This window comes from Drosophila mauritiana, chromosome 3R (genome assembly GCF_004382145.1).
Source record: "Drosophila mauritiana strain mau12 chromosome 3R, ASM438214v1, whole genome shotgun sequence".
Lineage (NCBI taxonomy): Eukaryota > Metazoa > Arthropoda > Insecta > Diptera > Drosophilidae > Drosophila > Drosophila mauritiana.
The window spans coordinates 10635799-10656646 of record NC_046670.1 but is presented as its reverse complement, the minus strand read 5'-3'; the positions used below and the strand labels follow the sequence as shown (position 1 = coordinate 10656646).

Sequence of the window (20848 nt, the reverse complement as noted above, 5' to 3'; positions counted from 1 at the left end):
GTCGGCAATCGGTAAATATTAAGGGTGGTTTCGTTATACGCATTTAATTAAATTTCCTCCAAGCGATTAGTGAATGGACCCGGTCGGAAAGGCAAGGCACAACAGGCAAACAACAATTAACATAAATTGCTTACGCGATGCGGCCCATTGAGTGCCGGCAACAAGGGGTTAAGGGGTCACAGTTGCCGCCCGTCAATCATTCGGGCAAACGAACAGCGGCACTTGAGTGGTCGAGCGAAAAGGGTTTCCCATTTCCACGGCTGCCAGTTGCCAGTTTCCAGTTGCGGTTCGCCTTTTCTTACAGCTCCAGCGGAAACTTCAGAATGCACCTGTCGCAAGGCGGCGGTAGGTGTGATAAGCATCTCATCACAACAAAAGATTAACACGCCGGGGAGGACAAAGAGCAGAGCCCGGTCATATGGACAGGTCTCCGATTAGAGACGCACAAGAGATTCAAACGAGCTGCCTGCGCAAATATGCACTTCAAAAAATAATTAGCAAGAAATATACAAAATAAGCGGAATGGAACTATAGATACATTGTATACTATAAAAACAAATTCTAAAAATTACAGCTGAATACGGATGCTTATGTTACGCACATAGTTGTATATTGATGCTAGGTACTCCTACAGATAGCTCAAGTTTTCTCACAGTGTTTGCTTAGATGAACAGGAAACCGACGGGGAGGAGACCTTGAAGACCCTACGCAGGTTGTATTGCAAGCAGTTAGTTAGGTAGTAGCCACAAGGCAACACCTTTGGCTTGGCAGATCGAGTTACCGAAGAAGCACCCTACTCCTAAGTGGGTCACATTACCAATGTCAAGCGATCGAAGCCAAGCCTTACTTTCACTCAGGAATATTGAGGAAGTGCTGTTGAGTCGGTAGAACAAAGACCAAACAAGATGGGATGCCTCATGAGGACCATAAACGACGACTAGTATCGCAAGATTTGTTTGGATCAGTCGATCTCCCACCGTAAAACTAATTTCAAGTTATGATCAATAAAAAAAACCCTTTTAAGTTTCAAGCGAGAACAATGACTCCTAGGGGGAATTCGCTGATGCTGCGTTTTCAATAGCAAACTTTAATGATCTCAGCAGTTCCGTGGGCTTGCAAAACATCCATAAAATGCACTTCTTACCTCAGGCTATATATACCTATATATATCTGTAGTTTTAACACACTATTGCGATTTTGATCAAGAGCGCTGTCTACCGATTATTTGGACACTTCAGCTTCTATTTATAGTTCGCGTCGTGCCGATCGGCTTCGAATTAGATGATAAACCCGGTAATTGGTTGTACAATCGCGATCGATTAATAGCTTCCACAGTCCCACTGACTAGCCGCAGATAGGTAGTACGTCCGATCCGGTCGAGTTCAATAAAACTGGAGCCGAAAAAGGCGGAGATAAGCTGGATACACCGCCAGAAAACACAATTCATAAACGAAGGGCCGCCGATCTGGTGAAGAACTGTATTGAATCCCACGACCGTCGGATATCTTCTCCTTCAGCTGTCGAATGACTGCCCACGAAATTGCACTTTCCGAATTATTTGTTATTTATTATTTACGTGGGTAAGCAATTTGGCATGCAAGTCGTACTTTCCACAGGTTTTTCTTTGGTTTTCCCGAACTTTTGGCGCACTTTTCTTGTGTCAGATGGTTGATTTCAGAAATTCGCCGCTACTTTTATTTTACAGCGGGCGTTAGTTTAGTACGTAAATATGAATTAAAATCCGTGTACGACCAGTTCGTTCCGTTCGAAATTATAAAAAAACAACAAACACAGCGCAGTTCCCACGCGCGTCCGAACAGCTGGCGAATATTTTTTGAAAAACCCAACAACAAAATGCGCGTGTTGCTTATATAGTTTGTTTGCCAGTGTGGCCGTGCTGCCAAATGACCAAATATCGTTTTTTGCGCGGAGACATGTGGGATTTTGCGTTAAAACGAGGCGTGCAGCATTGCCTTACTAACAGTCCTCTGTAAAAATCCATGGGCGGGAAGTTTAAAATTGGACGCGGAAGGCAAAGGTTTTGAAATCTAGACTATCTGATAAAAAGTCTTTCCCTCAGATAATACAACCAAACTTAATATGTAATCTCCATAAGTAAAGGAAAAAAACTATTTGTTTGCACCCATCTTATAATGTAGTATTAAAAGAATCATATTTTCTTAATTTTTATGAATATTTATTGTAAATGTGGATTTCATTTCAAAAATATGTTAGGACTATGGCTTATAGGTTGATCGATAAGCAAGGAGAACGAGAGAACTGCTCTGTTCCAAAATTGCTGTGGTATTACATTTGATTAGGTTAACGAAAGTTCATGCAAATGATGCGGGTGTGGGCTATAGTCGGGGCTTATGAATTTTCGCCCTTCTAGTCAAAAAATGGAAAACAAAACGCACACGCGACAATCGCCACATTTCGGAGGCAACAACATCAATGGAGACGAAAGATTTGGGTAAAGAATATATAAATTATAAACTAAATAACGCAAATTAAAAGTAAAAATTGATGTGGCAATCAAACATACCACTGAGAGGCGAGACAGAGGGAGACCGGAACGTATCGGATCGGACCAGACCAAGAATCACTATCCACTATCCAGCGTTGGGCGCAAGTCAACGTTGGATGATGCACAGCAAATCCGTGAAATGACAACGACAGGGGCGCGAAGGCCAAGAAATACGCGGTTCCCTGGGTGAGCTAGTGTCTGAAGTGCGATCCAAAGAAGGCGACAACAAAGCGTGTGAGCCTGTCCAAGCGAATCCTAATCCCGACCGTTAGGCAGATGCCGAAGAAGGGGCGAGGCTCGAAGAGATGCGGCCGAGTCCGAAACTGTATGCTTTAGTCCTGTCCAAGGGCAACGCAAGTGTTCCTCACCGTCACCGATGCCATCGACATTCTCCTCCTCCAAACATCCGTTAACCTGAACACGACCAAAGTTCACACATAAAATCCTTCAACAATGCGAAATTCCTTTCTCCTCCTCCTCCTCCGAGGTGCGAGTTAGCCATGGGACACTGCATCCCACGTTGTCCTAGCGAAGGGCTCAGGACAATCCTAAATCCAAATCCAATCCTGATTACAATCGAATAAATATTTTCATATTTATAAGATCTATAGACAGGTCCTGCCTCCACTAAATTCAATCCAAATTTATCCAATCCACGCCAAAATCAACATCAAAATATCCTTCTCCTCCTCCACATCCATTAATCCTCATCACTCTCCAAACATAAACGCGCAAAATGGGGAAGAGAAGAAAATAAAAATTAAAGTATTAATAGTTTGCTCATCAATGTGGTTGACATTGCGTTGTGTTCGGATTTCTGTTTCATTTCTTTCTCTCATTACAAACATATTTATTCTGTATCGATGTTTCTTGTTTTCGTTAAGGTAAATTCTAATAAATTATCTTGGAAAACGTGCAGCCAAAATAAGATTTATAATATAATATGTAGGAAGCAGACTGAGCAAAGGCTCAAAATAAAACAAAAGCAAATCAAGGAATGCCGAGCGCATGTGGCCAAAGAGAATTCCTTGGTTTACAGTTGTCATTTTAGGAGTGTTTTTGTCAAATTTTGCCCGGTGGATTATAGCTTAAGAGAACATTTCTGCTTCTTAGAACGTGTGATAAATTGGAAAAGCAAGTGTTTTTTTTTTAAATATGTTGGCTTCGGTGAGAGTTCGCAACTTGACTGAACAAACTTGATTGGTCGTTGATTTCAATTTACAAATAAATTTACAATTGGGGTATTTGAGGGGTCTTGAACAAATATTGATTGGTATTTCCTAATATAGCTTGCTTTTCCTGTTTCCTGCTCGTTGAAATATTATAGATTAATGGATAATGCTTAGTTGTGTTTAATAGTTAGAACGTGAGCGAGACCTGGAATAGGATTGACGTCGCACTGGGGAGTATGTGGGAGTACCACGACGGCGCGGCCTCGACGAGAATGAGCGCGAACGGGATCTGTTGGGTGGATTCATAGAGTAAATATTAAACAATAAACTGTGGTAATATTTGGTTTACCTGTCGCGGTAGTCACGGCTTCCACCTCCGCCGCTGCCGCCACCACCTCCACCGCTGCCGCCACCACCACCGCCTCTGTCGTTATCGCCGCTATCCTCGCGTACGCGAATGTAGGCAACCTCGCCCTAAAGACAATAAAAATATTAATATAATTTGAAAAGTGTCGACTAATTTAACAAACTATTTTTCAAAACGCAAGAAGAATTGCAAACTATATTTATGCAGCTAATCCAATATAACTTAATGTCATTCCTGAAATTGCATTTAATTATTCCAGCGTGTGAATAATGTATGCTGTCAAAATAAATGCAAAGGTAAATTCTCTACCTTGAAACCCGAATACATTTGAATATTACAAAGTTGGAACTCGCCAATTTACATACCTCATGCGAACGGAAGCGAGAGTCGTCCAATTTCTTGATTGCGTACTTCATGTCCTCGTGGCGCAGGAACTCAACAACGCCGGAACCATCCTTGTATGTGTCTGCGAAGCAGACGTCGCCGGCCTCGCGCATGTGATCCTTGAGATCTTGCCACGATCCGGAGGCGGGCAGTCCAGTAACCATGACGCGGTACTGCGAGCGCTTGGCTGGCGGTCCGCGTCCGCCCATGCGTCCGCCACCGTCGCGGCTGCGGTCGTTGCGGTTGCCGCCGCGGTAACTTCCAGGACCACCGCCCCGCGGGAACTCCACTCGCAGACGATACCCATCGTAGTCGTAGCCGTCGCGCGCCTTCACCGCATCGTCGGCATCGCTGAATTGGGCGAAGGGGCAGACAGAGAATATGGACCATGGTCAAGGAAGGAAGAGAAGCAGTTGTCGCGAATTAGTTGGGTGTCTTCGCCGGGGCGCTGGGCCAGCTGTGTGTATTCGCATTACTCACCGCGCATCTTCGAACTCAACAAAAGCAAATGGCGGCCCACGCCGATTTTTCAGATCGACGAAAGTAACTTTGCCGAACTTGTGGAACAGGTCCTGGATATCCTTGGTGCGTATATCCGGCGGAAGGTTGCCCACATAAATACGGCACTCGTTGCGTGATCCCATTTTCTCCAGTTTAAATCAGACGCTTCAAACTATTTCGATTTTCAGAGAACTTATTTTTGTCACGCTCGCAATGACAAATGGCCGACGCAGTATGACCGTTGGTTCGAGTTGGGGAAATACCTTGGGTGGACAGTAGTTATCGATAATTCTATCGTTGATACGAAACTATAGGTGGAAATTTCGTTGCTCATATCGATAGATACCCTGTAAGTACTTACTACGGTAAGTTGGAGTTAGAATTAACCTTCGAAGGAAATAAATTAAGAAGCTGCGCCGAGCAGCTTCTGGGTTAAAGGTTATAAGGCGGGGAAACATTTTGTCGTTCCTTTCTTTTATATTATAACAAACCGATAGTTATTGCCAATCACGCCGAGCTGTATTCGCGCAGTGTCACCACTAAGCGTCGTTCAGACGAAGAAAAGACAACAAATATTTGCATGTGCAATACACTAAACATAAATAGCATTTGGAAAACCACTAAGCCACCGGAAAAATGGCTGCGGCCGAAAGCAACGTTCGCTGCATTAACTACTACGACCTTTGTCGCATCTGCACGGACAGCACCGATCACAAGACGAACATCTACTCACCCGAGGGACGCGCCAAGAATCTGAGCCAAAAGATACTCGAGTGTCTCTCACTACAGGTCGTAAAAGTGCACCAATCTCCCATTCCTTTTGACTTACAAACCCAAACTTCTTGCAGATCGATGAAAAGGATCGCTTGCCCAAGGTGGTGTGCGCTCAGTGTGTGCAGTTGGTGGAGCAAATCCACGGACTTCGCGCCACTTGCCGTAACTCACAGACCATGCTGAACAACTGTCTCAATATTCGCCCGGCACCAAGCAGCGACAAGCTATACATTCGGGATGCGGTCGATGAAACTGGGAAAAGCCTCAGTGTGGCGCAGGCAGCTCCACAAGTTCCTAATGGAGCTCAGCAGTCCGGAAATCTCTTGAACAGCATAATCCAGGCGGTAAACATGCAGCCCCAGCAGCAGTACACCATTACGATGGACAACGGGGTACAGCAGCAGCAGCAGCATCAAGCTATGCCGGAAGTTCAAATAAAAAGCGAAAGACAGACGTGAGTGGGTTTTCAATTTCATAAAGATCATCTCAAAAACTTTCTATCCATTTAGTGCTTTGGAAGAGTTTATACGCCTCAAGCCGGACATCAAGATAACGCCGCTTGGGAAAAAGGAGCCCATAACGCCTGCCAAGCCCCAGCAGCAACATTCTCTGCAGTCGCAGACGGTAACACCTGCAATAAACCCTAGTCAGTTGCAGTTACAACCGCAGCTAGGCGAGCAACTGCAGCCTCTGTGGCAGCAGATTCAGCAACTTCAGCTTCAGCAACAGCTACAGCAACTGACCAACCAGCTGCAGGCTACCACTCAGTACTCCGTCGCCCAGGATGATACGTCCAGTTCTGGCGACAGCAAAAAGCCCAAGTTGAACTTTGTGCTCTCTTCGCCTACACCGCCCCAGTTCACCACTTCGATACCGCAATTCGGTGGCAGTCAGCCGCAAATACAGCTGCAGTTGATGCCAGGTAGCGGGGGAGTGACAAGTGCAGGGACAGTTCCTGCCCAGACGCAGTTAAATGCCGCTGCCCTACTCTCCAGCCTGGCTGGTCCGCAGTCTACTACCAACCTGCTGTCACCAAATAAGTGCTTTCTGCCCATCACCATTCGGGATGAGAATTCGGATCAGCAGATCGTGGCGCACATAGACACCAAGAACTTAGTGTTGCCCACGACATACCAAGTACAGATGAAACTTCAGCCTCAGCTGGCCACTGCCGATGGGCAGCCAATCATGCAGCTGACTCCAACATCAATTCCGGCTACTCTGCAACTGACACCGCAGACGCTGGGCAATCCAGGAAGCGCCTTCCAAGGCACGACGGTGACGCAAAACCAATTTCTGGCGCCCCAGCAACCGTCACAGCAACAACCGCTTACCCAACTACCAAGTACGGCACAAGTGACCTCTCAGCAAATCATTAGATCTCCACATACCAGCACCACCAATTCGCAGTTGGTGATACGAAATGTGACCAATATTCCAACGACTCCCACCACGCCCACTAGCAGCAAGGAAGCCCCCACTTTTAAGACGCCTTCACCAAAGCAAAAACCGATGCCATCGCCAAAGAGCAAAAATACTGTGGGCCCGCCCTCAGGTGGAAACAATGGTCCGTCCACAAACGAGTTCAAGCGATTGATAACCCAGACAAAGCCACAACCGCAGGTGAAGCAACAGCAGGCGGCAGGACTGTCTGCTTCAGGCGCCCCGAAAGCGACGTCAGCAAATCAGGCAGCCATGCAGCGGCTCTCCTCGAATACAACGATTACCAAGGTGCCCAAGCAGCCTGCTTCTTTGCCAGCACCAGCTCCCACATCCAATCCCGCCAAACTGCCCATGCTGAACAAACAGAATATTACAATCAGTCGAATCTCAATGCAGACAGCGCCAAAGCCGCAAAGTAAGCCCTCTACTACAGCGCCAACTCCTGCTTCACAGCCGATTCCTGTGTCCGTTCCCGCCCTCAGCCAAGCACAACCACCACCGCTGGCGGCGCAGCACAAAAAGATCGTACGCAAGTCTCCTGAGAACCAGGACATTTCAGGGCAGAAAGTTAAAGCAGCGCGACCACCGCAGCAGATTCTTCCTTCTCCACAGCAGGAAGGACAGAACGCGACTCCTTCTGGGAGCGAAGCGTCCACAACTTCTGGCCTCATATGCCCCACCTGTAAGCGTGAATTTAAAAAGAAAGAACACCTCACCCAACACGTTAAGCTGCACGCGGGCCTGCGACCCTTTAAGTGTTCGGAAGAGGGTTGCGACAAGACCTTCAGCCGCAAAGAACATCTGTCCCGGCACTTAGTATCCCATTCCGGACAAAAGATGTACACGTGCGAGGTGTGCAAAAAGCCCTTCTCGCGAAAGGATAACCTCAATAAGCATAGGCGGTCAGTATTTAAATACTTCGAGTTAAATTCAACAGAGGTTAATATATATACTTTCTTTCAGAATTCACACGCAGACATCAACCGAAACTTTATACTGTTGCGATGTTTGCAACAAAAACTTCGCCACCAAGTTGCACTACGAGAAGCATCGGGAGATGCACAAGAAAATTCGACCGGAAAGCGCGGCTCCGGGTGCAACTGCACCGCCTGCAGCAGCACCTGCGCTCACTCACGTCCGTAGCAATGGTCAGGTGCCCAATAAGGTAAGTCCGTAACACTATTCACATTATAAAAGTGCTAATCCGACTTCACATCCCATCCAAGGCGGTTTTTGAAATCAAGCAAGAACATTCTGCTCAGCGTCCTCAGCAGGCGCAAACACAGCAGCAGCCGGCCCAGGTAATGCATGTTGTGACTACCCAGGATCTGGCCGGAAACACAATAACGATCACACAAGCTCCCGACTCCAATATGCCCGCATCTCTGGCAAATTACGTGCAGCTCGGCTTTTCTCAGTTCCAGAATCCCAGCGCATCAGCCGCAAAGTAATTAGTTGTTAAGCTCGAGAAGAGAATCCACCTTACCTCGTTTCCTAGTCCGCGGTCTATTCCAACATCTGGTCGCCAGTTCCTTGTATTGTATAGTTCTCCTCATCATTTTCTTTGTGCAATATTATTTATAGCAAATTTTGAAGCGCGTTTACACGTTTCATTTATTTCCTTAACTTATTTTAGTTTTATATGCATTATTTTTTTATCAGTAAATCGCAAAAGTTTTATTAACATAAGTCCCTAGAGCGTTTGTGTAAAGATTCCTATTTTAAGGATAATTGTAAGGCATTGTAAATATCTGTGTATCTATTATGTATGTATGTACAAGCTGTAGCTGTAAACAATGGTAAAATACCTTTTTTGGGTGAACAAAATGATTCCATTGCAAAAATAAATATAATGTATAATTTATGGCAAAAAAATTAATGTGTATTTCGTTTGGTATTGCATAGGAGCCTTCAGTTTTGTAGCGCTATAAAGCAGATGGCAGGCCCCAATGTTTACGCAAATATTTTTGGTAAGACTCTTCTCGCTGAAAGTATGAATATCAGACGGTTATTTTATTCCAGGGGTCGGCCAGATTTCTGAAAGATTTTCGAAAGAGCACGTAATCTAAATCTACCATGCGAACAAACGAAAAACAAATGCAAGCATGTTTCCCATCGGTTTCCGAATCCAAATTTATTAGCATTTAAGAATACCAATTCCAATGAATTTTGTGTTTACGCATTTAATTTGTGGAAAATCCACTTGTCAGGCGATTTTTAATACTTGGCGTGGTCTGTATTATTATAGGTATTACAGGAAAAGCTAACACTTACAGTGTAGGTTTACAATTTGAATGGAAGACTTCAGCAAGCGCGAAACAGACACTCGAGGTGTATTATACATAAAATTCTTTGGCCTTACAAATAAGATTGCTATCAACTACAAACAAAGAAACAATTAGCAACTGCAAAGGATAGCAATAGGACATAGCAGAGCTACAGTGACGTCATAAGACAGATAGCACCGAGGTGAGTGATATGTGACTGACATACATGTAAGTAGTCCGTGAATGTGTGGTTTGTTAATGCTGATTCGGCTTATCAAACAATGGAATATTATCAAACTCTTACGGCATCATAAAGATATAAAGTGTAAAAAGCAGCAATCTAGCAATACTACTGAAAGAGATATTGCCTTATGTTAAAGGAAAGGGGCTTAAATCCTATTTAAATGCCAATTAAAATTTTGAGTATTTTTAAAGTTGTAAACAATTAACATAGAACATAAGGAAAACAAGTGCTTCAATTATATTTTTGAGATTTTAACAAATAAATAAATATTGGTTTAATACTGTCAAAAAACCACAATCATCTTGATGGGAAAATGTTTCTAAAGCCCACGATCAACAAGAACTTGTAGTGAAATTATAATGAATACTCAACGCATTAACAAACGAAGGAGTGAAAGCGTGTTGCTACTGCAGCGAAGTGATTTAGATGGGTGCGGAATCCAACAAACTAATTAAAACTACAGGTGAGGGGATTAAGGTCGTGCGGTGTTAGGACTAAAGACGCCCGCCACCGAACTTGAATCTATGCGATTGAGGAAAGAATGCATTCAATAAGAGAACTACCTTGGGGATCATGGGATCTTTGGGATTCTTCTCCCAATCAGTTGTAGCTCAGGGCAAACTGGTTGACCTTCTGTACATCGCCCCACACCTGTACCGCCTGGATGTCGGACAGGGAGAAGAGGGTCTCGTACTCGGTTATGAAATTGTGGCCCGAATCCCTACCCTGGTACACCCGCATCATGGAATTTGCGTAGTCGAAGGCGAACTCAAGGCAAAATGAGGACTCTGTGGATGAAAGTTGGAGCGCCTCGTCAATTTCGGTTATAATGCGGGCAAAGCTCTCTGTCATATTGGGATTCTTATCGCTAGCTCCTGTACCGTCGAAGATGTTCAGGTACTTCTCCTGGTGCAGGCTGCTCCACTCGCCGTTCCGCTTATAGTTCTCGATAATCGTCTGTGTGGGAATCACCACCTTGAAGTGGTATGTGATGTTGTCCGTGCAGTCCGGACTGTTGACAAAGTTCACCGAGAATCTGTGGCGGAGGTAAACATACATATGTTTGTTAAAAAAATCTGGTGTGTATGTCTTCTCACTTAGGTGCTAATGATGATCTACGCTTATTTTAAAGTCCATTTATAAGAAATAACTTAATACGTGCCTAGCGACACACTATGTATTTAATCAAAGGCGGTGAATAGCAATGTATGAATGAACTAAATATGCATAATAAAACCACTAACACTAACAGTTCCCTCGCTTAAAGCGCTATAACTTATCACACATTGGTGCTAATGACGTCGTTATTTGAATGTTTGACCCCCCATTTCAAGCGCTTAGTCATCATAATTGTTTGAATGGCACATGCTGGTCCGGTGAGTTTTTTTTTCTTTCGTTTTTGGGGACCGGAGCTCCCAGACATTAATAGTAAGTGTGAGTTGGCGCGAAAACGTGCAGCGCATTCAAGGAACGGAATTGGAATTTTCAGCGATTTATTGTTAAAAATCCGTTAGTCAAGCTATGGCATGTCCAGTAAAATATTCCCCTTATCGAAGTACAAGAACTACTTGTGTCACGGAATATTATCATGACACATTTAGGAAGCTATCACTAGAACCTTATCGATCTAAAGAACAGATAAGAAATGTATTGTTTTGATTTACCGATTGCGTTGAATTTGTTCAATTAGAGACCCGGATTCTTGAGTGATGTAACTGATGGTTCTGATTAATGGAGATAATTTGACCATTCATTCATAAGCTGATTAACAACTTCCCACCCTCAAGCATACACAATTCATGGTATTCTTCTTTGCCATCCAACTGCTTTGTTGTTTTCTTCGTAGCCGGCATCTTCAGCGCGTGTCTGATTCAATTTTAGTCTGGTGATGTCATATAAGATGGACTTGATACAGTAAAACCAGACAAATACGTATACATCTGGCAGAGATTGCTTTATGGTCCCATCACCACCTGCCTTATCGCCCTAATAGATCATAAACTCATGAGAGGTCTTTGGAATTTCTAAAAAAAAAACATCATCTGGCAGAGGAAGTATAAATTATTAAAATTCATTAGCCCATTTGCATGTTTTTTGTGTGCGCCATAAATTGTTCGCGAGTTTTGTGTTATTTCGTCTAATCGGGTCACATACGTAAACGATTTTTAGGGCACTATATTTATATTTTCAGCACGCAAAGAGGCAATTTCTCCACCTCAGTTCGCGGGAAGTGGCTAATCGATTTTCTTAAAGTTCTCGGAATTGAATAGCCAAATATCAAAGGACTCACTGCTGGGGATCCTGGAGCAGGTTGCCGCTGACGGACAAACGGGTTACTCGATCCGAGGTACTGGCATTGGTGGGCAGCACGGCAAAGAACTTTACATCAGGCATTTTAAACGCTTTATTATGATGCGCTGCTTCTGCTCCGTTTTATTTTTAGCAAGGTGTGTAATTGCAAATTATATCCGGATAATTGTAAATACGTTTGCTGTGGCAGTTGCCAACGGTTACAATAACTCCAAATAGCCGGGGGAGTAGTTAGCACTTGGACGACTTGGTCAATACTGTTGGCGGTTACAAAGATACGGGGCTATTTTAAGGGAACTGAAAGAGGATTAAGTCCAAGACGACGTCACGGGCAAAGTGCGTCCAAGCATATTTGTTCCGCTTTAACTAATGTAAATAATTCCAAGACGCGCAGTTCCGTTCGCTTTCGCGCGTGATTGAAAACTGAGCAGGAATGCCTCTGCGCAAAACGGAGCAGCTGAGCGATCCCCACACCTGTTAGCCAGTAAATTCCGGACCCCGATAGTATGACCATATCGGTGGTTTCCCAATTTGAAAACGTGGCGCTGCCCCGCCGATAAATGAGTACTTTTATCGATACCTTGCCTATCGCTAAACATCCATATCTAAGGCCACCTAACGCTAACAATTCGGGGACAAAATAAAATCGCAGGCAAAGAATTAAGTTTAGTTAATTAAAGTACGCTCAAGCACAGTCAAAATAATAACAAAATGAGGACGTGGCACATGGTGGTAGTGATCGGCTTTCTGGCGACGTTGGCTCAAACCTCGCTGGCCCTGAAAGAGGAGGACTGCGAAGGTATGTGGTTGGCCACGTAAGTGGTTGAGATGTTCTCGAACAGATTTTCACCGGGCTCCATTCTTTCGTTCCGCAGTTTGCGTCAAGACGGTTAGGCGGTTCGCAGATTCGCTGGACGACTCCACCAAGAAGGACTACAAACAGATCGAAACGGCCTTCAAAAAGTTCTGTAAAACGCAGAAAAACAAGGAACACAGATTCGTGAGTAGCCGGCAAACAAGTGCCGCCCCCTCTCCCTCACTTCCTATTCTTTGGGAAAAATGATACACGTATGCGTTTCTTTGTAGTGCTACTACCTCGGCGGTCTGGAAGAATCCGCCACGGGCATCCTCAACGAGCTGAGCAAACCTCTCAGTTGGTCCATGCCAGCTGAAAAGATCTGCGAGAAGCTGAAGAAGAAGGACGCGCAAATCTGCGACCTTCGCTATGGTAAATATTTTAGTTAGTGACTATATACAGTGTGGGTATACAGAATTCTGTATGAAGCATTTAGCATTTCTTAGCCAAAGAAAAGAATCTGAATTCAGGAATTCAATTTTTTATGTATGCCTTACTATTAAAGCATAGCTTGTTAAATTATTTTGTGGTAACTATCATACAATTAAAAATTTTATCAGATTTTCCATATTTTACTAAGAGTCAATTAATCTAGGGTGTCGATTAGAAACATAAACTCTTAACTTGACTTAACATTTAGCTTTCCTGTCGCTGTCCTTCGCCTAAATATACTTCCATAAACATATATTTATGTGGATTATTCATTACAGAGAAACAGATCGATCTGAACAGCGTGGATCTGAAGAAGCTGAAGGTACGCGACCTGAAGAAAATCCTCAACGACTGGGACGAGAGCTGTGACGGTTGCCTGGAGAAGGGCGACTTCATCAAGCGCATCGAGGAGCTGAAGCCCAAGTACTCGCGCAGCGAGCTGTAGAGCTCAGTCAGTTACTTGTGTAGTTACATGGAACACGCCCACTTAGCTAAAACAAAAACCACATGAAACGCCCCTACACATCCATATTTTTAGTTAATTTACAATTTTGATAGACTTTGAGAGAATTGAATATAACTATATATGCCTAAAGATAAAACCTATATTTTGAAATAAAAAACAACAAACACACAAGACCTCGTGCTCTCAAACGGTTGATAAAGAAACATTTTTTGTTTTTATTTTTGTTATTAGTTTTCGGTTCTTGAACTCCTCTTTCACAATTACAAGTATTACGTACAAATTACAACAGAAATTCACATAATATCTGGATTAAAGTTTTATTTAAATGTTAAATACATAATTCCATTGCACTTAATGCCACGGGCCGCGTAAATTCGATGTGAGCGAAGGGCTGGCTCGCCTCAACTAAATTAAAATTATTAGTTAGACATAATCACTAAAAACGAACATAAGAAGCTAGGATGAAGATGTGTGGGTGGTGGATTCTGCTTCTAGAATGCAATTTCTGATGAATAGTGCTCCTGGAGATCCTAGCGACGGTACGGCTGCTTGTTGTAACGACCGCGCTCGTTCTCCTCGGACAGGTTGGCGTATTCACTATAGACCACGCACCAGCAGTAGGTCATGATCGCTGAAAGATGCAGGAGGAACATTAGGTTAGGGCATGTGCGCGCAAAAGTGTGCTATGGTTTTATATTCTACATATATGGCATCCGATTTTACACGGTGTAATGTAAATTGACTTTTAACTCGTATATGGTTCATTTTCGGTAAAGGCTCTTTGGTTCTTGCTTCGGCAGAACATATATTAAGGTAAAGGCTTTATTTTTATTTTAGGTAGATGTATGTATTTAAATTTGTATATTTATATATATTTTTTTTATTTCCGAGTCCTAATATAATTTTTCAAAGTTAAAAAATAAAAACGAGGAATATATGTCTGAGCCTGAAGCATTCACAATGTCATTCGTTTCTTCAACTTTAATACCGCTGAATTAATACGTTTTAATTTGTTTGATTAATTTAATGATCTTATTAAACACTCGTAAAGGTTCACCAATAAACTCCTAACAAAGTGCTGCAGCGGACATTTCTACAAATGGCCTCAACAAGCCACTTTTCGCCTCATTTGCTTGCACCACCCGGCAAGTTCCCTCCAAAAACCTCTACTCTGCGGCGCCGGGGCACTTCTGTTTTCAGCGCACGGGCAATCATGGCATGATAAATGCGTCTATAAATTAAAAACGGCTCGCAATAACCGCCATCCGGTGCTAAAAACCGCACATGGAGAAGTAGCAAGCCCCCCCTATTTTCCACCAACCAAGAGGGAGTGCACTTACCGCAGACAATTAGGCCGAAGATCAGCCAGAGGACGCCCGTCAGCACGTAGCCGTCGATGAAGAAGACGATGCCCGTGTAGATGACGGAGATCAGCAGACCGATGGCAATCATAATGCCGAGGACCACCCATGGAACCATCAGGAAGTGGTTTCGCTGGAACATAAACAGAGATTCTTATTCTATGCATTCAATTAAATTAGCTAAGTACACACCTTCAGGGCACCTATGATCATGAGCAGCGATATCAAGATCGTCATGCACAAATTGATGACTAGAATTATCTTCACAATGTCATTGGGGATGAAGTCAAAGATTATCGTCTTGAAGTGCACCCGCGTCGTGAAGATCACCACGATGGTGATGATCGACAGGACTATCGCCAGTATGCCCGACATAACGGAGCCATTCCGGGTCGATTGGCACAGACAGCACGAATTTAACAGGGGCTTCGGCATTTTGTCAAATCTATAATGTGATGATTACCAGCTGAAAATATTAAAAAATACAATTATCAATCTCAAGTACTATTTTAAACTCATATGAACTTCAAAGTATAACAACCCAGTTGTTATTCAGTTTAATATTCTGTAATTTTTCTAGTGAGTAAGTTCTAGGTAATGCCCCATAGATATGTTTTGTAAACTCAATTGAAATATCCAAAATATTGCAAAACCAAAGACAACCAATACTACAACATAAAAATCCCATAGTTTGACCAGTTGTGACGTCAAGCACACGAATACAAATGTTTATTAAACAAATGTGCTTTAAAAATAGAAGGAACGAAGAAAACAATGGACAGAAAGCGTGAAATACTTGAAAGACGTAAGCTTTATATTTATGGAAGCTTTAAAATAAATCAACGACACGAATGACTAATCAATCGTACTATTCCTGCAGGGATTCGAGCTGGAATGGCAGTAGAGATGGCGAGCTTGGGAAAGTTTATATCATCGGCGCATGCGCACACGATCGACGGAACTGGTATATGTGGGTTGCACCCATCTATCCAGATAGCGAAATAGCGCCACCGGGCATTGTCATTAAATTAATCAAACGCTTAACGTGCCTCGGACCCGGCTGCAGATTGATGTGGCGCATGTTGGCACTTGCAAATGCCGCTGCAGCTGGTTTGCAACCATTGGATGCGGGCACTTGTGTATCCATGTGATATATCTGATGTATACATGTGCCTCACGGCGGTCTTGGATGAGATAATCACATGCCAAAATGTCTTGTCTTACATGGAAACGCTTTGAGTCATTATAGAAAGGCTGGCTGGGAAGTGCCTTGGGCAAACAGCTAAAGTTCAGCCAACGGATACAGATACAGATACAGATACCATTTGTATGTAAAGCTCATTTCCGTTGAGTTTCACACCTCAAACGATCTACAACACAGCGAAGAGTTGCGAACAATCTGGGCAACAGAAGTGTTATACAAATTGCGCAATTATCAGGGGCGGCGGAGAGGGAGCGTGCCCAAGATCACATCGCATTCTTTAAATTATAGCAGTTCGAAAACTTTTTTTTATAGTTTCGTCACAAACTGGCGGCGGGGCTGATAAACCGGACATATGGCGCATTAACATGCCGTTTTCACGCGTTTCGCACGGGTTTTTAGCTCAGGCGATCTCCACGTTTGCGTCTGTTTATAAATGGTACCTCAATTGGATACAGATCCGAGCAGAAAGCATTTGTCTGGTTTCTACAACTCAGACAGACGTCTTGGGTTACTTTCTGCGGCTATGCGATATCGCTGTTTTGACCTGGTTAGAAGAACCAAACCAAGTAAAGTTAAGACACATTAGACCTCGGCGAACAATTCGAGACTTCTATCAGTGGAAAGGGGTAGACAACCTCGATATGGAAGCGATCAGCCCACTCATTCATTTAATGGCGTTAATATTCGCAATGAACTCATCTAATGCTGACGTTGACTTCCGCTCGCCTCACACAAAGTGGTTTTACTATGTGTATATATAGGCGTGACTCGCAGCTTTTGGAGTCAAGTTCAAGTCATGGCGTGGGCGACTCTTTCCGAGGAATTCGTGCCTCCACTTGATGTAGGCTTGGAGTCTTGGAAAGTCTTCTGACTTGACAAGTGCAACTGGGCAGTTGGACGTGCACTACGTAGATGGATGGAGTTGCTTTGGGTCTGAAGTGTGATGGTGTGGGAGTAAAAGTGTGACGGATGCTGCCGCTTTTGTGAAAGGTAAAGTTTGTCGACAAACAAATTAAAAGGCATTGGGAATGCACTTACTCAAGCATGAAATTTTGACGTTTTTCATGGAATACATCATTATTTTATATTTATTTTAAATAGAAAGGGGCTTTAGAAAATGCAAACCAGAAAAAGAAAAACAAAAAACATTTACTGCAGGCTAATAATTCAAAATTTGTGTTTCAGACCACGAAATAGTAGAATGGTCTAAGAACATAGTCATGTTGTAATTATTGTTATTACTTTATATGAGATAACAACCATCAATAAAAATTGATAATAAAAATTATTTTAACTACAAGTATCTACAATAAAATTCAAATTATAAAAACAATCATAATCATTTATCGTATGCCATTAACCATAAGCTGACCCATTTGTCTAGTACAGCGAAGTGAAAATAATGTCCATATAAATCATTTCAATTGCCATTGCCTTTATGCTTGTGGAAAATGGGTTCAATCCACAAGTAAATGCTAATTTTCGTGTGCAATGAGCGCGTGTCCAGCTTTTACATATATGTATCTGACAGATACTTTTTTTGTTTGCGTCTATCATCTGTTGTCGTGGGCCGCAAAACGAAGCCAAAGCCAATTATTCTCGGCTTTGGCTGTTGTCGACTTTATCGCCATTCGAACTTTTGTGACCCTGCTGCCCGCTGAACACCGCAAATCCACTTGGCAATTAGTTTGCGCTTCAACGCGTAATTAAGTTTGACATTTTTCTGCGCTACTTTTTGCGCCAGGCACAAAAGATATCGAAAAGACAAAGGCATTTTGTATGTGGCTGGAAATTGCTCAATCTACAATCTTCGACAGAAAGTGGGAGCTCACTTGAGTGGCCGGGTCTGGTTTTTTTTTTATTTATTTAGGTCCATTTGAAACCGGTAGAAATCGTTCTACCAAATTTGACAGGTCCAAAGCACGCGGCATGTTTGCTTTTTTTATTTTTTTGATTTCTGCTATTCCAGCTCCCACTTGACTTTTTGTCTTTGATTTTTTGTCAAATTGGCTTTTTTCCGCGGCTTTTTAAACATTACTCGACTTGCCATATAAATCAATTAAAACCGTTGCAGCTGCAAACTCAATTGCAGCCTTTGAAGTTTTCATTTACCGAACAAGATTTTGTAATTACTCGTGGCAGCGGCGTCTTTTAGACGAATGATACAAATGTGCGCGCATCCATGAGATACTTTTCGTTCTGTCGACACTACATAGTTTTCAGGGTCAATGAAGCCGCGACATTGGACGCGATCAAAAACTCAATTTTCGGGGATCTTTCGGATTTTGGGCTTTCGTTTTCCCAGCCAAACGAAAGTTAACTCATAAACAGATCGCCCATCAAAATGATTCATATATAAAAACACGAAACACTTATTAATAGATCACAAGGTCGCGAGCATCTAGAAATCAAGAGAGTCGACAAAAGCAGTGGAACTTTTGGAACAGCTCTCCCAATCTCTGATCAGTGGCTGTCTGGGGTCAGGAATGTGACTCTATCATATGATTTTGTAGCACCTGTTCGTCGAGAATTCTACGCCCATGTGCCATTTGGCATGGCGTAGGTGTGCGAACGCCTTGGCTTGTTCTGCCAGAATGTTTTTTGACAAATAAAATTTGGTGGCGTTATCTGTTGCCTTGTAAATTGAGTAACCTTCACATTGTTCATTTTTCACTGCTTCCAAGTGGATGCGCGTCACTGAACTTTGCCAAATGGGGGATTTGGAAACGGTTTTGTCTTGAAGACCGTTTATTTACCTTCATAATTACTTCCCAGGAGGAGTGGCCACTTAAGATTCAATGAACGACGCTTTCATTTGGGGCTTTGATGTGATTTTTATGGTTCGCGACTGAGGCGAATAGCCAAAATGTGGCTCAGTTGAAATATATGCCAGACGCGCGTATTACGTATACGCCCCCGCACACCTGAACTCTGGGCTATGTGGCCCACTTATCCCTAAACTCGCAACGTGTTCAACTTGAGATCTCCAAGAAAGGCAAAGGAGAAGGCTTTCAGGTTGTCGCCGATCGCAGACTTTCAATGTCAGTTCGCCATTCTGACATCACCGAGTGCATCGACTATATAGATCGCTATGCCTGCAGCAAACAGACTGACTCTGTTTTCATTCAGATGCATTCATTTTCTCAGCCAATTTGGGTCAGCGATCACTAAATGCAAACAAACAGTGAGTGGCATTATTGTTTTCCAATTATTTATACTCTGCGGTTTTCTCAATTTTACCGCAGCTTTTGCGGGCGCTCAGAAAAGTAAAAAAGTCAGTGGATTCAGCTATCAGCGATCATTTGAATATTGAAATTACTGGACGGCCAGCAGCTACAGCTTAATGAAATTGAATATATTTTGTATAAATAAGCACACACAACCGCAAGGCAGACGAGCGCGCCTCAAGTCGAGTAACTGGCTGTATAGTATAGATAGGTATACGAGTATATGGCTACTGGGGGCTACCTACTCCTCCCACTCCTCACGCCGCCCTTCCCCGAGAAACACTTCTGTTTGATCACACATATGCATATGTATCCACCTCCGGCGGCCAGCTGCTCGCCTGTTATTTCAATTTCGAGGCGATCGTTTATCACTTGATTTGCATGCGACGGCGATCGATTGATCTCCCGATCCGCCCAATCGGCTGCCAACTGCCTGCATTTCTCCGCTGATAATGTCAGTCAGTCTCCTGGCAGCCAGCCATATATTCACTTACACTTTCTAATTTATTTTTGATTTGATGGTGTGGCACTGCTAAATGCAGTCGAGGGAAATCGATTTGATTCCGCTGATTCGGGTGCCTCGTAACTAATTATTCTCATATATTTGATATTTGCCTCCACCAAGTGCGTAGCGTTTCGAGGCGATTTGGAACCGATGACTTGCGCGCGATTTCGATGTGAGTGGGACGGGTTTCACGGAGCGACTGAAAACGCGGGCTGCTGCCGCCAACGTGAGAGCCGACTCGCGATCGCGATTTTTCACATCTGCGAGCGTTTGTTGATTTTTCCGCTCGTTCTCGGCTAGCTGGCTGAAAAGTTCTCAAAACTTGGACGCTGTTTTTAGTTAAGACAGCTTTTGCGTGGCCGGCAAGGAGCTTTCTCCGAAACAGAAACAGCAGAAACCAGTTAGGCGATTGGATGGCCCTCGCTGCTCTGCTGTTCCGGCATGAAGATATCAAGCACTTGGTCAAACAATGGTGGGGCGATCTTCTACACCGCATTGCACTAGCCAAGCCAAACAAATCAGTGGACGTTCTCATTACATCCGTGTTGTTTTCCTCGTTGAAGGAGCTCGAGATTCCAGCCGAAGATACATCCGCACGCCATGACCCCATCTGCCTTTATTGGCCATGAATAAGATAGTACACTGTGGCACAATGTATGAAGATCTATGTGAAAACAGACAGGTATTCCAACAGATAAAAGTCTAAGTATTTAAGTTCCAATGACTTAGTTTACCAGTCTTGCGCTAAATTCTTTGTTGCTATTTTTAATCTTTTCTTATACATAAATAAAATAAAATTAATCTAAAA

At 43.3% G+C, this 20848-nt stretch overlaps 6 protein-coding genes across 9 annotated transcripts in view; 2 read left to right on the top strand and 4 right to left on the bottom strand.

Annotated features, from left to right (window-relative positions):
- LOC117142410 (extracellular sulfatase SULF-1 homolog) overlaps window positions 1–1831 on the bottom strand; it is a 28483-nt gene extending 26652 nt beyond the window's left edge. For both annotated transcript variants that reach the window (XM_033306360.1, XM_033306361.1), the window contains exon 1: window positions 1145–1831. The gene's annotated coding sequence lies outside the window, so the exon portion shown is untranslated. The remainder of the gene's footprint in view (window positions 1–1144) is intronic.
- A 1456-nt stretch (window positions 1832–3287) lies between these two features.
- Window positions 3288–5198, bottom strand: LOC117145850 (serine/arginine-rich splicing factor 1B). The gene is made up of 4 exons (XM_033311667.1): window positions 4931–5198; window positions 4432–4801; window positions 4049–4173; window positions 3288–3988 (listed from the first exon to the last, which is right to left on the bottom strand). Exons 1-4 carry the CDS (start codon window positions 5092–5094, stop codon window positions 3880–3882), a joined length of 768 nt encoding a protein of 255 aa, XP_033167558.1. The 5' UTR covers window positions 5095–5198; the 3' UTR covers window positions 3288–3879.
- Window positions 5199–5479: 281 nt separating this feature from the next.
- On the top strand, window positions 5480–8823 carry LOC117145849 (transcription factor Sp2). The gene is made up of 5 exons (XM_033311666.1): window positions 5480–5740; window positions 5800–6179; window positions 6235–8070; window positions 8132–8333; window positions 8395–8823. The coding sequence occupies exons 1-5, from the start codon at window positions 5588–5590 to the stop codon at window positions 8617–8619; spliced, it is 2796 nt and encodes a 931-aa protein (XP_033167557.1). The 5' UTR covers window positions 5480–5587; the 3' UTR covers window positions 8620–8823.
- Window positions 8824–8950: 127 nt separating this feature from the next.
- Window positions 8951–12419, bottom strand: LOC117145851. 3 transcript variants are annotated; one of them, XM_033311670.1, is made up of 4 exons: window positions 11970–12418; window positions 10561–10715; window positions 10243–10467; window positions 8951–9153 (listed from the first exon to the last, which is right to left on the bottom strand). In XM_033311670.1, exons 1-3 carry the CDS (start codon window positions 12071–12073, stop codon window positions 10280–10282), a joined length of 447 nt encoding a protein of 148 aa, XP_033167561.1. In that variant the 5' UTR covers window positions 12074–12418; the 3' UTR covers window positions 8951–9153; window positions 10243–10279. The 3 variants fall into 3 exon arrangements, with proteins under 3 accessions (XP_033167561.1, XP_033167560.1, XP_033167559.1); XM_033311669.1 differs by having other exon boundaries at window positions 8951–9205; window positions 10243–10715; window positions 11970–12419; XM_033311668.1 differs by having other exon boundaries at window positions 10243–10715; window positions 11970–12419.
- A 160-nt stretch (window positions 12420–12579) lies between these two features.
- Window positions 12580–13916, top strand: LOC117145852 (mesencephalic astrocyte-derived neurotrophic factor homolog). Its single transcript, XM_033311671.1, has 4 exons — window positions 12580–12788; window positions 12865–12989; window positions 13076–13217; window positions 13556–13916. The coding sequence occupies exons 1-4, from the start codon at window positions 12701–12703 to the stop codon at window positions 13720–13722; spliced, it is 522 nt and encodes a 173-aa protein (XP_033167562.1). The 5' UTR covers window positions 12580–12700; the 3' UTR covers window positions 13723–13916.
- A 125-nt stretch (window positions 13917–14041) lies between these two features.
- LOC117145853 (lysosomal-associated transmembrane protein 4B) lies at window positions 14042–20260 on the bottom strand. The gene is made up of 4 exons (XM_033311673.1): window positions 20030–20260; window positions 15297–15570; window positions 15084–15237; window positions 14042–14374 (listed from the first exon to the last, which is right to left on the bottom strand). The coding sequence occupies exons 2-4, from the start codon at window positions 15537–15539 to the stop codon at window positions 14274–14276; spliced, it is 498 nt and encodes a 165-aa protein (XP_033167564.1). The 5' UTR covers window positions 15540–15570; window positions 20030–20260; the 3' UTR covers window positions 14042–14273.
- Window positions 20261–20848: the final 588 nt, after the last annotated feature.